Source organism: Gadus morhua, chromosome 15 (genome assembly GCF_902167405.1).
Source record: "Gadus morhua chromosome 15, gadMor3.0, whole genome shotgun sequence".
Classification (NCBI taxonomy): Eukaryota; Metazoa; Chordata; class Actinopteri; order Gadiformes; family Gadidae; genus Gadus; species Gadus morhua.
The window spans coordinates 11341622-11354121 of NC_044062.1; the positions used below are offsets into that span (position 1 = coordinate 11341622).

Genomic DNA, 12500 nt, shown 5'->3' on the forward strand with positions numbered 1-12500 from the left:
CCGGCGCCGACCGCAAACCCAAGGCCAAGAAACCCAACCCGATGGGCAAGGCCGCCTACCAGGAGAAACTGGTGGCCCGGTATGCGCTCCCGGCCACCACCACCACCCCCCGCCCTCCGGCCCCGGAGCCCGCCGCCCCGCTGGCCCCCGACCGGGGCGCGGCCGCCGCCGGGCCGTCGGACGGCTCGGACGGCGGTCCACCGGGCGCCGGCCCCGCCACGTCCTCGGCCCAGGACGGCCTGCTGGACCTGGAGAAGACCAACCTCAGCAACCTGGCGGCCAACACCTCGTCCCTGCAGCAGGACCCCGACCGGGTGGTGCGCTCGGTGAAGGTGGTGGGCGACACGGACAACACCATCGCCCTGAACTGGAGGGCGCCCAAGGCCAAGAACACCACGGCCTTCAGCGTGCTGTACGCCGTGTTCGGGGAACGCGACATGAGGAAGATCAACGTGGGGGCCGGGCAGAACCGGGTCACCATCGAGGGGCTGGTGCCCCGCACCAAGTACATCGCCTGCGTGTGCGTCCGGGGGCTCATCCCCAAGAAGGAGCAGTGCGTGATCTTCTCCACCGACGAGGCGGCGAGCGCCACGGGCACCCAGAAGCTGATCAACGTCATCGTGATCACGGTGGCGTGCATCATCGCCGTGCCGCTCACCGTCATCGTGTGCTGCGGCGCGCTCAAGCGCCGCATCCAGAAGTACTGGGGCAAGAAGTCCAAGGACATCCAGGACTCCTACGTGACTTTCGAGACGCTGTCGCCCGCCACCAAGGCCAAGGGCCAGGAGGGCGAGTACCTGACCCGGCTCAACCCGGAGGAGTCCAACCGGCTGCTGTCCGCCCGCTCCAGCCTGGACTCGGAGGCCACGGCCAAGATCGAGGGCCAGCCCAACGAGTACTTCTGCTGACGTCATGCTCCAGCTTCAGCCCTCCCCGCCGCCGCCGTGCGCCACCTGCCCGGCGCCCACCTGCACCGCCATCCGCCTCCGCCCCATCAGCATCGCCGTCCTCAACAGAACCCGCACGCTCACACCCCGCACGCTGCCCCCCCTCCTCCGCCGGACCCCTCGCCCCAGCGGCAGCACCCACCGGGTCCCTCCCATCCCCATCGTCAACCGAACCGAGACGCACACCGTCATCCTCCTCCGTCGCGGGACCATTCGCCTCAGCAGCCCCCTCCCACCCATCCCCATCGTCAACAGGACCGAGACGCACACCACCAACCTCCTTCACGGGACCCTTCGCCTCCGACCCATCCTCACCGTCAACAGAACCGAGACGCACCCCAACAACCTCCTTCCCGGGACCCTTCGCCTCCGACCCATCCTCACCGTCAACAGAACCGAGACGCACCCCAACAACCTCCTTCCCGGGACCCTTCGCCTCAACAGCGGCACCATCACCCCCATCACTACCTCCCCGCCGCCCCCCGCCATCGTGCGGAGGGCAGCCACCCCCCCACCCGCTCACACACCCCGCAGCCCTGGGATTCCCCCCCGACGCCGGCGGCCCCCCGCTGGGTGATGCCGCCCACGCCTCCGCGCCCGCAGCACGTCAACTTCTGCCGGAGGACGTTCGCACGGTGCACCATCATGGAGATATCGGTTTAGAGGGGGGGACTTTGGAGAATTTCATTCACTTTACTCACTTCCCTAGAGGTTTAAAGATGACACGTGCACGGGTGACATCCAACTCAATAATATAAAGGCTGGAGCTCATGACCACACTGAGTGTCATGAATCTATTCGGAAGCAACAACTGTTTATTTTTTAAGTGTACAGCATATTTATTTATACAACCAAAGCCTGCTAAAGAAACTCATAGAAGGATAAAGAATCGGAGAATCTTGGAAATCGTTTATATATTTCCGATCATTTTACGGACAACCCACAAAGACACCTCCACCAAACTGACCCGACGTGAAAGGGGAACGCGACCGCTGCGGGGAATTCCATTGTTTGTGTACCTGTGTGATGCTGTAAATACAAACCCCTGATTATTTACACTTGCATATTCTTTACCTCTGTATATATATACAGTATATATATCCATCAAGTGGTCTCGGAGGAGAAGACACACACACCGAGCGAGGAGTGGTTCAACACATACACACACACACACACACCACAGGAAGCAGTGGCAAAGCTGAAGCTGGAGAGATATGAGCAGAAAGGACTGAGCGAGACTCTGTGTAAATAGGTGGCAATGGACAGGCGAGGTTGGACGAGAAACGCTCGCGTTTCGTACCATATCTCTGGATACGCTCCCCTGTTTTGTGCCATGCCCCATATAAATATAGATCTATTTATCCCCAAGTATGTTTATTTGAATGGATTTAAATAAACTTTTATATTTAGAGTTGTTGAAGCATCGTGTGGGTTATTATTCATGGTTTCATTCCGTTGTCTGTAACGTGAAATTAATCAATTGTTGTCTGATCAATGGATTGATGAAGGTAATCTGGGAAGGGTTTACATAAAGATAAAAAACACAGATGTATTGATATTATTGATTATCTTTGGTCTGTTGATCGGTTTTATCCTTATCTAACCGGGCAAGACAGTGGCCTGAGGGCAGGATAGGGATCGGGGACATTGGGGTTCAAACCCAGAACCTGCCAGCCGGTAGTCATCCACATCCGGAAGGTTCTCGGTTTAGAACCCATATGTCCAGAAGTTGCCCTAACTCCCCAACCTGCTCATAAACCTCACCAATGGAGTTCTTCAGGTGTCTATGGGGAGACTGAAGGCCAAATTCTGCATTCAGTTCCCCCAGCCAGCTTGCCTTTAGAACCAAGCCGGATGGTAGGGGAATAAGACCAATCGGGTCAGCCCAGCCGCCAGCGTCAGGTGTTAAGCATGCATCTTGTTCCTGAGAGCTACATCCCTCTAGTGTCTTAGGTAGAACACCAGGGATTAAAGACTTAATAGGCTTCTCTCGTCTGCAACATTCGACATGCCTTGACCACAAATGTAGCCCGCACATGTCTTTGAAGGGAATTGTATCGGACTATGGACATATTTTGTAGACTACTATTAATAGTTGTGTTGACAGTGAACGTGCAAGTATGTGAGTCTCTGACTCAATGTTTAACAGGGTGCAGTTGCGTGGCAGACCGTAATGGCAGGTAAGAAGTGTTAACCCAGAATTAGACGCTAGTATTAAGAGTTGTTTTCACTGCAAATGTTCGCACATTTTGTTGTCATGATTTATTTATTGAAATGACTAAACGCGATTCACATTGAAAAACATCTTATATTGTATTTAATATAGATATTTTTTTATTTTACTATAACTTAATTTTATCCAGAAAATAGTAAGAGTGATTTTTTTTGTTATTCTATGTATGTCTGTCGTTGAATTAAGTTGAATAGGAAAGATAAGGCAAATAATAGAAGTAGGTGAATTAAAAGAGTAGGCCACTAAAACGGGATTCCCTTCCACCCCAGGTCACTTATATGCATGGAGGAGAGTGCCTTCGGAGCCATACCGGACAACATTCCGGTAGACATGATCAAAATCCGCATAGAAAAGTCTCACTTCACCGAAGTCCCCAAGGGAGCCCTCTTAACCGTCCCAAACCTGGAAAACCTGTGGTTGAACTTTAACGACATCACTCTGATCAATTCAAAGGCTTTAGAAGGATTGAGAAACCTGTCCGAGTTACGTCTCCAAGGCAACAGGCTACGATCGGTGCCGTGGACGGCGTTCGAAGACACGCCCGCGCTCAAGATCCTGGACCTGAAGCACAACCAGCTGGACGTGTTGCCCGAACACGCGCTAAAATACCTGCCCGGTCTGACCTACTTAGACCTCTCTTTCAACCAGCTCTCGGTCATCTCGAGGGAAGTCTTCCTAAACTGGCCGCTCTACCAGAGAATACAGAGCACGAGCGGCCAGGAGACCAATCACCAAGGGCCCAACGTCGTGCTGGCGCTGCATGACAACCCGTGGCTCTGCGACTGCCGTCTGGCGGGCTTCGTGGAGTTCGCCAAGTCTCTTGGCCCGCCCATCCTCCTGATGAACTCCTACTTGACCTGCTCGGGTCCGGACGTCAGAGCGGGGAAGTTCTTCCACGAGACGGAGCTGGAGAGGTGTTTGAGGCCCGTGGTCTCCACCCCGTTCACCAACATCAGCATGCCCCTGGGGGCGAACATCACCCTGCAGTGCATGGCGCGCGGCCGGCCCAAGCCCGCGGTGTGGTGGACATATGGCCTGAAGATAATCAGAGGATTTCGTGGTAAGAGTCTGATGTCGACGCGTCCAATGACACCATAAGCGTCACCGCTATCTCATTATACATTTAAATACACACTTTGGATGCAAAACCTCTTATTTGACCAAGGGGTCGGGCTGCGGCCTTTCCATAAGAGGGGGAAGGACATATCTAGAGATATTAGCCTGCCCGCAATTTAATCACCACTGATTCTCTTAATCTGCAAGTACATCGCTGATGTTGATTAGGAGATGTCGGAGATTACGGTGGTGGAGCGTGCGCCACCTAATACGCGCGTGGTGTTGACCTACTGTAATTAACCAGCGCGTCACTAGGCCTATAGATGTTTAAACCCTCCGCTGTAGAGTTCCCAGCAGAGCCCAGCCTGCTGACCCACTAAAGGGAAATTAAAGATCCTTTCATTTCAATGTATTTACATAGGCCTCCATGTCAGATGAGACATTGTAAGACAGCTTGTTTGAGTGTCTGCCGATGTGTGTCTTGCCTGTGTGTGTGTGTGTGTGTGTGTGTGTGTGTGTGTGTGTGTGTGTGTGTGTGTGTGTGTGTGTGTGTGTGCGTGTGTCACCCATGTCTGTGTTTTTCTGTGCGTCTGTGCACCCCCTTTCCCACAATGTGATTGCTCCAACTTCTTAAACACAGACCTTCTCTCTCCTCTTCCTCCTCCCAGAATCCCAGGAATGGATCTCGGCCGACATCATCAGAACCAGCCTGGTCATCCCCGCCCTGCACCCCGTGGACCGCGGCCTCTACACCTGCAGCGCCCTCAACTTCCTGGGCAACTCCTCTGTCAGCATCGCCCTGGAGGTGCTCCACTCTCCCTCCTCCTCCTCCTCCTCCTCCTCCGACGCCAAGTCGCCGTCGTCCCCCAACGGCCCCCGGCCCCGCTCCGGCCTCCCCGTGCTCGGCGGCGGCGGCGAGGAGGACAACGTGTACATCGACATCCGCATCGCCAAGCAGACGGTGCGCGGCATCAGCATCGAGTGGTACGCCACGCTGGAGCGGCCCTCGGAGACCTGGTTCACGGTGCACCTGGGCCGCGCCGACGGGGCCCCCGGCGCCCGGGAGGCGGTGCACGTGGGGCCGGGCCTCAACGCCTACGCCGTGTCCGACCTGCTGCCCGCCACCAAGTACGACATCTGCGTCACGCTGCAGAACCGCAGCCCGCGGCCGGGCCAGTGCCTGGTGTTTGTGACGGGCAGTGACGTCACGGAGAAGGAGCAGCGGGAGAAGCTGATCCACATCGTGGTGATCGTGCTGGCCATGGTGCTGGCCGTGCCTGCGGGGATGTACGCGTGCACCACGGACGCCAAGCTGGCCTGCCCCGAGGGCGTGGCAAAGGCCTGGAGGAACAGGCAGCAGAGGGCTGGGGATCGGGGTGGAGGGGGTGGTGGGGGTGGTGGTGGTGGAGGAGGTGGTGGGGGAGGAGGGGGATCCGGCAGGGAGAGGGAGAGCACGTTTGACAGCTTGCAGGCGGCCAGCGACGAGGGACTGGTGAACAGGGAGTCCAGCGAAGACCGAAAGGTGAGGAGGAGGTCTGAAGATAGGGGGCTGAAGAACAAAATGGCGGACCACTGCAGACTCACTGCGGAACTGTATTAGAAGATAATAGTGGGTTTAACAAGAGAGGGCGGCTGGATTTTTTTGGGTTGTTATTTTTATGAATTGACGTCCCTCATTTTGTATGAAGTCTCTTTTCCTTCTTCCTCTTCCTTCAACACATTGTTAGTCAAGCAATAACTTGCTGTTAAATACATTAAAGCATGTTATAAAATGCTGTCGTTGAGCAGAATATTACAAAATGTTCATACAAAGCATTTTGTATATTTATTATTGATTAAAAGTTTGCCTTTATTTTAATATTTTCTCTTCCTTTGTTCTAGGCCCGGGAGAAACGATGACTGCTATTACTGATTTGAAGATTTATGATTGATATGAAGGAAGAATGTGATGCTGTATTAATCACAGCATCACATTCTGTAATAAGCCCTATTTTCATCTTGTTATATATTAATTGTGCATGCATTGACAGGATTGTAAACAAATTATGCAAGCAATGACTGTGATTTGATCAGCAGTTATGGTCAAATGTTTTTGTCAAAATGTAATAGCAATGCTATTAAGCGTTTAAACAAGCTGTCGATAGTAAATGCATGTTTTTAAATGTTTTTAAAATTAAATACAATCCTCCTGTTTTCTTGGCAACAACTTGACAACCATAACTTTCAAAGGCATTTGAAAGTTATATGCAGAACATGCACCTGTTGCCCATGGCAATGGCATTTCAATGAGTGTGTGTTTGTGTGTGCGCGTGCGTTATTATGAGCACCATAAAAATATTCAATCCTGATAATATCTGCTACTTCCTAGGTTATGCTGATGACCTTATTGTAAGCCGATGGTCTTTGCCTTTGTAAAGGGCTGTTCAAAGTCCACCAGTAAACCCTGACATTTATAGTTGCAGATCACCACCCGCCCGTATCAGGAATCAGGGAAACAGATGCAGCATGTTGAACCTGGATCACTCCTTCATTCCCTTTAAAGACAGACACACACTGGACACACAACATTAAGTACACCCAAATGCGTCAGCGCTTAGATGTGTGTATATTAAATGGGCATCGCGGCACACGTGAAATGTGGCTTTGCGTCATCAACCCGGACCATTCTGTCAGGCCCCCGGGCAGATGGCACCGGGGATATGTGTCAGCCAATGGCATTGTTCATTTGACGTAAGTCCACTCAACACTGGCATTTTCCCTCAGCTGCGACCCCTCCCCCCCCCGTTGTCCTCCTCCTCCATCTCATTGGACGACACAACAAGCCCACCAGTGCCCTCTGTTTCTATGCATACATCCCCCCCCCCAACCCCCCACCTGTGACGCAAGAAGATCAGTTGGTATCTGTTAGATCCATGCTCCGCAGATAAGGATCAGTTAGGAATACAAGGAACACAAATATGAAGACATTAGATCAGACTCCATGTCTGCCCGTCTATCAGTCTGTTTGGCCAGCCAGCGTCTATCCCTACATCTGATCTGTTACATGTTAAAAAATGTGTTTCTTCAATTGAACGACGTAGTATTGATTTCTGTTCATTGTGATACTGTCAGTAAAAGACAATCGTATAACAGGAAGGGCAGACTCCATTTTAACACCACGCTACACTATGGCTCTCATGGCCAGCGCTGAGAGTAAAATATGATATAACAGGTATGAACCAATGTTTGCACGATAACACTCATTTGTCATCTGTCCTCAACGTCTGGCATGGGCTTTAATGGCCTGTTCAAATGTGAAATGTCCCAAATATTGGACATAGCTTTCTTTAATTCTGGTGCATAAATGCTCTTTGAAAGTTGATAATCCTGTATGAAAAAGCTCCGTAATCCCAGCCCCCACTTCTATGTTATAATGCATGATCTTTTGGACTGCTCCTCATTCTCGTCTCGTTCACGGGTCAAAGCCGCTGGAAACAGTAGAACGTCTGGGTTATGTGCGTGTGTGTGTGTTTGCATGTTCATTTTTGCATGCATCTTCATATATGACAAATGCCCTAATATAGGTTTGAACATTGATTGGAACATTGCTTGCCTTGTTAATGAAATGCTAATGATTCAATCATTTCTAGTAAATAATAATTTAAAAGCAGATTCATACACATACAAAATACATACATAATAATAAAATAAGAAATTTCACCTATAAGAATGATAGGATATATAGGCTAGTTCCATTCATAAAATCCCTTTAAAGTCAGTCACATATTGCGTGTCCAAACTATTTCACAAACACAGACTGACAGATGTTCTTTTGGTCTTTAGCCAGAGATGCAATATTGTACAAAAATGAACATGTTGCGTCTTGGATTAGAGTAATCTGCAATTGATTTTACTTTTTATGTAACTTTGGAATGGTGTGCATGTTAAGCGGCAGACTACATAAATATCCACAGTGGTTTGGTGTAGCTTTATAATTGGTTGTGTGCACAAAACAATTTATGAATGGTAAAAACTCTCTTCAACTATGAATTTGGCTTGGAAATGATTTGTATTTGCGGATGCTTTAAATCAGAAGGAAGCATGATTTGGCTTTTATATTTGTGTTCAATGCTTTTCTCAGGACCCATCTCTTACTGTTTTTCTTTTATTTTTACAGATATATTTGTTAAATATATATTTTTAAATGAATATATTAAAATCAATATTAATGTCTTGTACTTTCTGTTGTGACAACCAATGTCCTGACTGGAATTAGTAAAGTGCATCTTAATCTTAATCACAGGCACAAAAAAATCCCCAATAATCCACAAAAATAAAATATATTTTGTATATATATATATATATATATATATATATATATATATATATATTATAATTCTGATGAGAGAGAAATTGAAGTTTCAAACTTTATTAGTCATGCAGCTGATCCTAATTGGCTTCGTTCTTCAAGCTTAAGATCTGGTCAACAACCTCAAGAAGCTAAATAAAGAATGCTTCCCTTGTCTATCAAACCAGACCTGAGGGTAATATCTCAAACCGTGGTCAAATGGAACATTTCATTTTCCTCTTTTTAACCTGTTCCACTCAGATAAAAACGTGTCAAATTTTCGACAGATTGATAATCAAACTTGAAAAAGAAAACACAATGCAATGTACAAAATACAATACAAACGACATTGAATGAAAAACCCATGAATGCAGAGAAATATGAATGAAAATGTTTGGTACACTTTGGTATGAAAGTCGGTATGGAATCTATTTCACTTTTTAAAACTATACAAACAAATCTCAAAATGAGATACAAATAACATAACCGAAACACACTAACTCCTACCAACCCATGCCTCCCCAACACACCCCCTCTCTCACTCACACACACACACACACACACACACACACACACACACACACACACACACACACACACACACACACACACACACACACACACACACACACACACACACACACACACACACACACACACACACACACACAGTGTCCCCCGGTCGCTAGTATTGGTTCTGCAGTCTCTTCTGCTCCAGCCTCATCTTGAGCTCAGACACCAGCGCCTTGTTCATCAGGTCCTCTTTGCTCCTCTGTTTCCTCTTGGCCTTGGCCGTCACCGCCACCCCCCCCGGACACGGTGGGCACCGCCCAGTGGTACTGCGAGGCGGGCGGGGGCAGCGCCGGGGCGCACGGGGGCGGCGGATGGGCCAGCGGTAGAGGCCTGAGCGACCCCAAACCCACCCAGCCTGCGTCGCCGACCGTCACGTTGTTGTTGTAGTTGATGTTCTCCACCACCTCCACCGTGACCTTCTCCGCCTCCACCCCCTCCTCCTCCCCCCGGGAGACGGAGAACTTGTCCGCCGGGGCGCCCCCGCCCCCCCGCCCCCACCCCCGGCCGAAGGGCCGGGGGAGGGTCCAGGTGGACCAGCCCTGGCTGGGCTTCTGCGGCCGGCGCCTGACCCGGCGGTGGGGAAGCACGCGGTTGGACCTTTTGTTACGCATGAAGGTGGCGGTGGAGATGGTCACCGTGACTACGACCATCGTGCCAATCACCCCGGCCAGCATGGCCAGGATTTGCAACGGTTTGTCTCTACTCTGCATTAAAAACGTAGACAGAGGCCCACCCCCCAGTTGGGTCTGTGAAAGAGCACAGGGAGAAGACTGATGAATAAAACACACTTTAGTCCGTCCTTTTCTCTTGATCTGTCGCCCACCTGGTCCCCAGTGTACTGCATGGACTCTGATTTGGCTTGGAGGCAATATATACTGCATTAATGTTGTACTGTACATTATAAATTAACTCTAATGTACTCTAACGTGCAGATAAGCTAGGGGCGTTGGCCCACAGTTTACATTAGCTCGACTATAAGAGTTGAAGGTATTTAGAAATTCATCCTTTAAAAACCTTCTTATATTTAGACTATATTTCATTCATATTTTTCACAACAATACGAGCAATGTCTTTAGTTTCTTATTGCTTTTGAATAACTCTATCATTATCATTATCAAGACAAGATCAGAAGGGTGATCGGGATGCCAAGATTGCCCTTGGAGAATAAAATGTTTTTCCCATGATTTTGTGTTGCTCGGAGGAATAACTTTTTGCGTATTCTATTCAGACAATGATTTATCATCTAACTGTCTTCAGGCATGTATTCCATAACTGGATGAATGTCTAATGAGAATGAAAAACATTCATAACTCGATTTTCTAATGTGCTCCTGTACTCTTTTACAGACTCAACTACTCCAAATACAATAAAACAAAAAAAGATATTGAAGAAAAGAAAAAAAAGAGTTGCTGGATGATCTCAAAGCCTCCTAATAATCTTTCTGATCTTGCCCTGAGGATGGACTCGTGTCTTTTTAACAGACTTCCAGTATATTAGGGTTGAAATGAAGACAGTCACTGAAATGGCGATGGAGACCAGGGTCAAGCAAATCCCAAACACAGCCCCCGGACGTTTTCTTAGGCCCAAGACATATGAGACAAATCTGGATTTGACCTGAAAACATAATAATGGCATGCGTTTGAAATTGTGCTTTGCTGTATTGTTTTAACTGAAGTTGAGCATCTGCTGGTTCAAACTGCTAAACAGAAGATTGCATACATGGTTGATTTAGTCCTTTATGTAAAACGGTTCATATCAGCTAACTCAAGACTCTTTAATGAAACAGCAGATTTAGTCATTTAGCAGCTGCTTACATCCAAAACTACAAGAGAAACATTAAGCTTGGCTATTTTCAAAAATAAGAGAGTGCAAAATCAATGTGCGTGTTGTGCTAAATCATGTTCTGCAACAACAACTCCCTCCCCGCAAAAAAAATCCCTTAAAAGCTGGACCACTGATGTCTTTGTTCCGGTTTTGGGTTCTCCAAAACAGACCAATTACGATTTTTCCCGCTTTAAGTCACATGTCCTTAACGAGCAGGTCGAGTTGAGGCCCCTTAATTAAGGATACCTACAGGTGGACTACATCCACGGTCGACCAAGCCCTCGGCCTTCAGGCTGGGAGTCAAACAGGCAAACCCCAAACCTCACACCTGGTTTTCATAGTAGTCTATAAACACGTTTTAACCACAGCCAAGCCTGCCTCTGAACTTGTGAGGCAGGCTCACAATCGCATTGGATGAGGACTGTCATGTGTTTTTTTTTGTTATCCCATTGTATTTAGGGGTCCAAGCCAACAGGTTGGATCCCTATTGTTTTTGTAAGGATTATTATTATTATACTTCCCATCTAGAAGTGGTACCACAGCCCAAACAGTAAATGGTGCACACGCGCCAATTGCATCACTAGATCCAGGTCCGTGAATACTACGCAGACGACCAAATCCAGACACGCCGGCCACTAGGTGGCGCTATACCAAGGAAAGACGCGTTTGGGGCTATAACTCCCACACCGAACCTCCCACAGTCAAAAACTTGTACCCACTTATTCACTGGAGTCTGCTGCATCTTTTGGCATAGGCCACGCCCATTTGCGTCTAGAATTTTTTTTCGCAAAATCGCGAAAACCGTAAAAGTGTTTTTTCCATACTCCTCCCACATTTCTCGACCAATCAACACCAAACTTTGCACACGACATCTTCAGACGCACACGAAAAGAAAAACTCAAACACTTTTTGATCCGACCTTCGATTACGAAACGGTAGCGTTTTGAATATTTGTTTATAAGCTAAATTAGACGTGGAATATCAAAAATCCAAAGAAATCCAAAATTAGACATCGGATCAAGTCCAATTTTTTGAGACATGTCGATGCTCCACTTAATGGCGTTCGATAAAAAAATCGGAAATTTTCGCCATAAGGGGGCGCAATAAACGAGGAAATTGTATATCTTCTCATTTGCCAGAGGAATGTTCTTCAAACTCAAGGAAAACCATCAAGGGGCAATCCCTAGTCTATATAGACAATATGGCCAAGAATTATTAATGTGGGCGGGAGTTATTTGGAAAAGGAAAATTGTCTTTGGAAAAATTCGCCACAAGGGGGTGCAAAAAAACGACGACATTGTCTATCTCCTATTTGGCCAATGGAATGTTCTGAAAACGCGTTTCAGGCTATAACTCCCACACCGAAGCTCCCACAGTCAAAACCTTTATATCCACATGTTGTTCACGGTAGCGTTTTGAATACTTGCTTCGCGTTGTGCCGGCGAAACGCACATTTCTTGTCGCGTTGTGCCGGCGAAATGCACACTTCTTGGACCCCTGCATAACTGCTTGCAGTTCTAGTTTCTCTTCTTTTTACAGA

General features: G+C 48.3%; 3 protein-coding genes across 3 annotated transcripts in view; 2 read left to right on the plus strand and 1 right to left on the minus strand.

The window, feature by feature from the left end:
* lrit1a (leucine-rich repeat, immunoglobulin-like and transmembrane domains 1a) overlaps positions 1 to 2362 on the plus strand; it is a 5013-nt gene extending 2651 nt beyond the window's left edge. Inside the window, exon 4 of the mRNA XM_030379349.1 lies at positions 1 to 2362. This exon is cut by the window's left edge and continues 171 nt beyond it. Within this exon, the coding sequence (XP_030235209.1) occupies positions 1 to 908 (908 nt within the window). The 3' untranslated portion in view covers positions 909 to 2362.
* Positions 2363 to 2887: 525 nt separating this feature from the next.
* Positions 2888 to 6584, plus strand: lrit2 (leucine-rich repeat, immunoglobulin-like and transmembrane domains 2). The gene is made up of 4 exons (XM_030379350.1): positions 2888 to 3127; positions 3450 to 4240; positions 4905 to 5612; positions 5664 to 6584. The coding sequence occupies exons 1-4, from the start codon at positions 3012 to 3014 to the stop codon at positions 5834 to 5836; spliced, it is 1788 nt and encodes a 595-aa protein (XP_030235210.1). The 5' UTR covers positions 2888 to 3011; the 3' UTR covers positions 5837 to 6584.
* Positions 6585 to 8628: 2044 nt separating this feature from the next.
* The window catches only part of cdhr1a (cadherin-related family member 1a), a 15854-nt gene continuing 11982 nt past the window's right edge, over positions 8629 to 12500 (minus strand). Inside the window, 2 exon segments of the mRNA XM_030379351.1 lie at positions 8629 to 9368; positions 9370 to 9882. Coding sequence (XP_030235211.1) covers positions 9249 to 9368; positions 9370 to 9882 — 633 coding nt within the window. The 3' untranslated portion in view covers positions 8629 to 9248.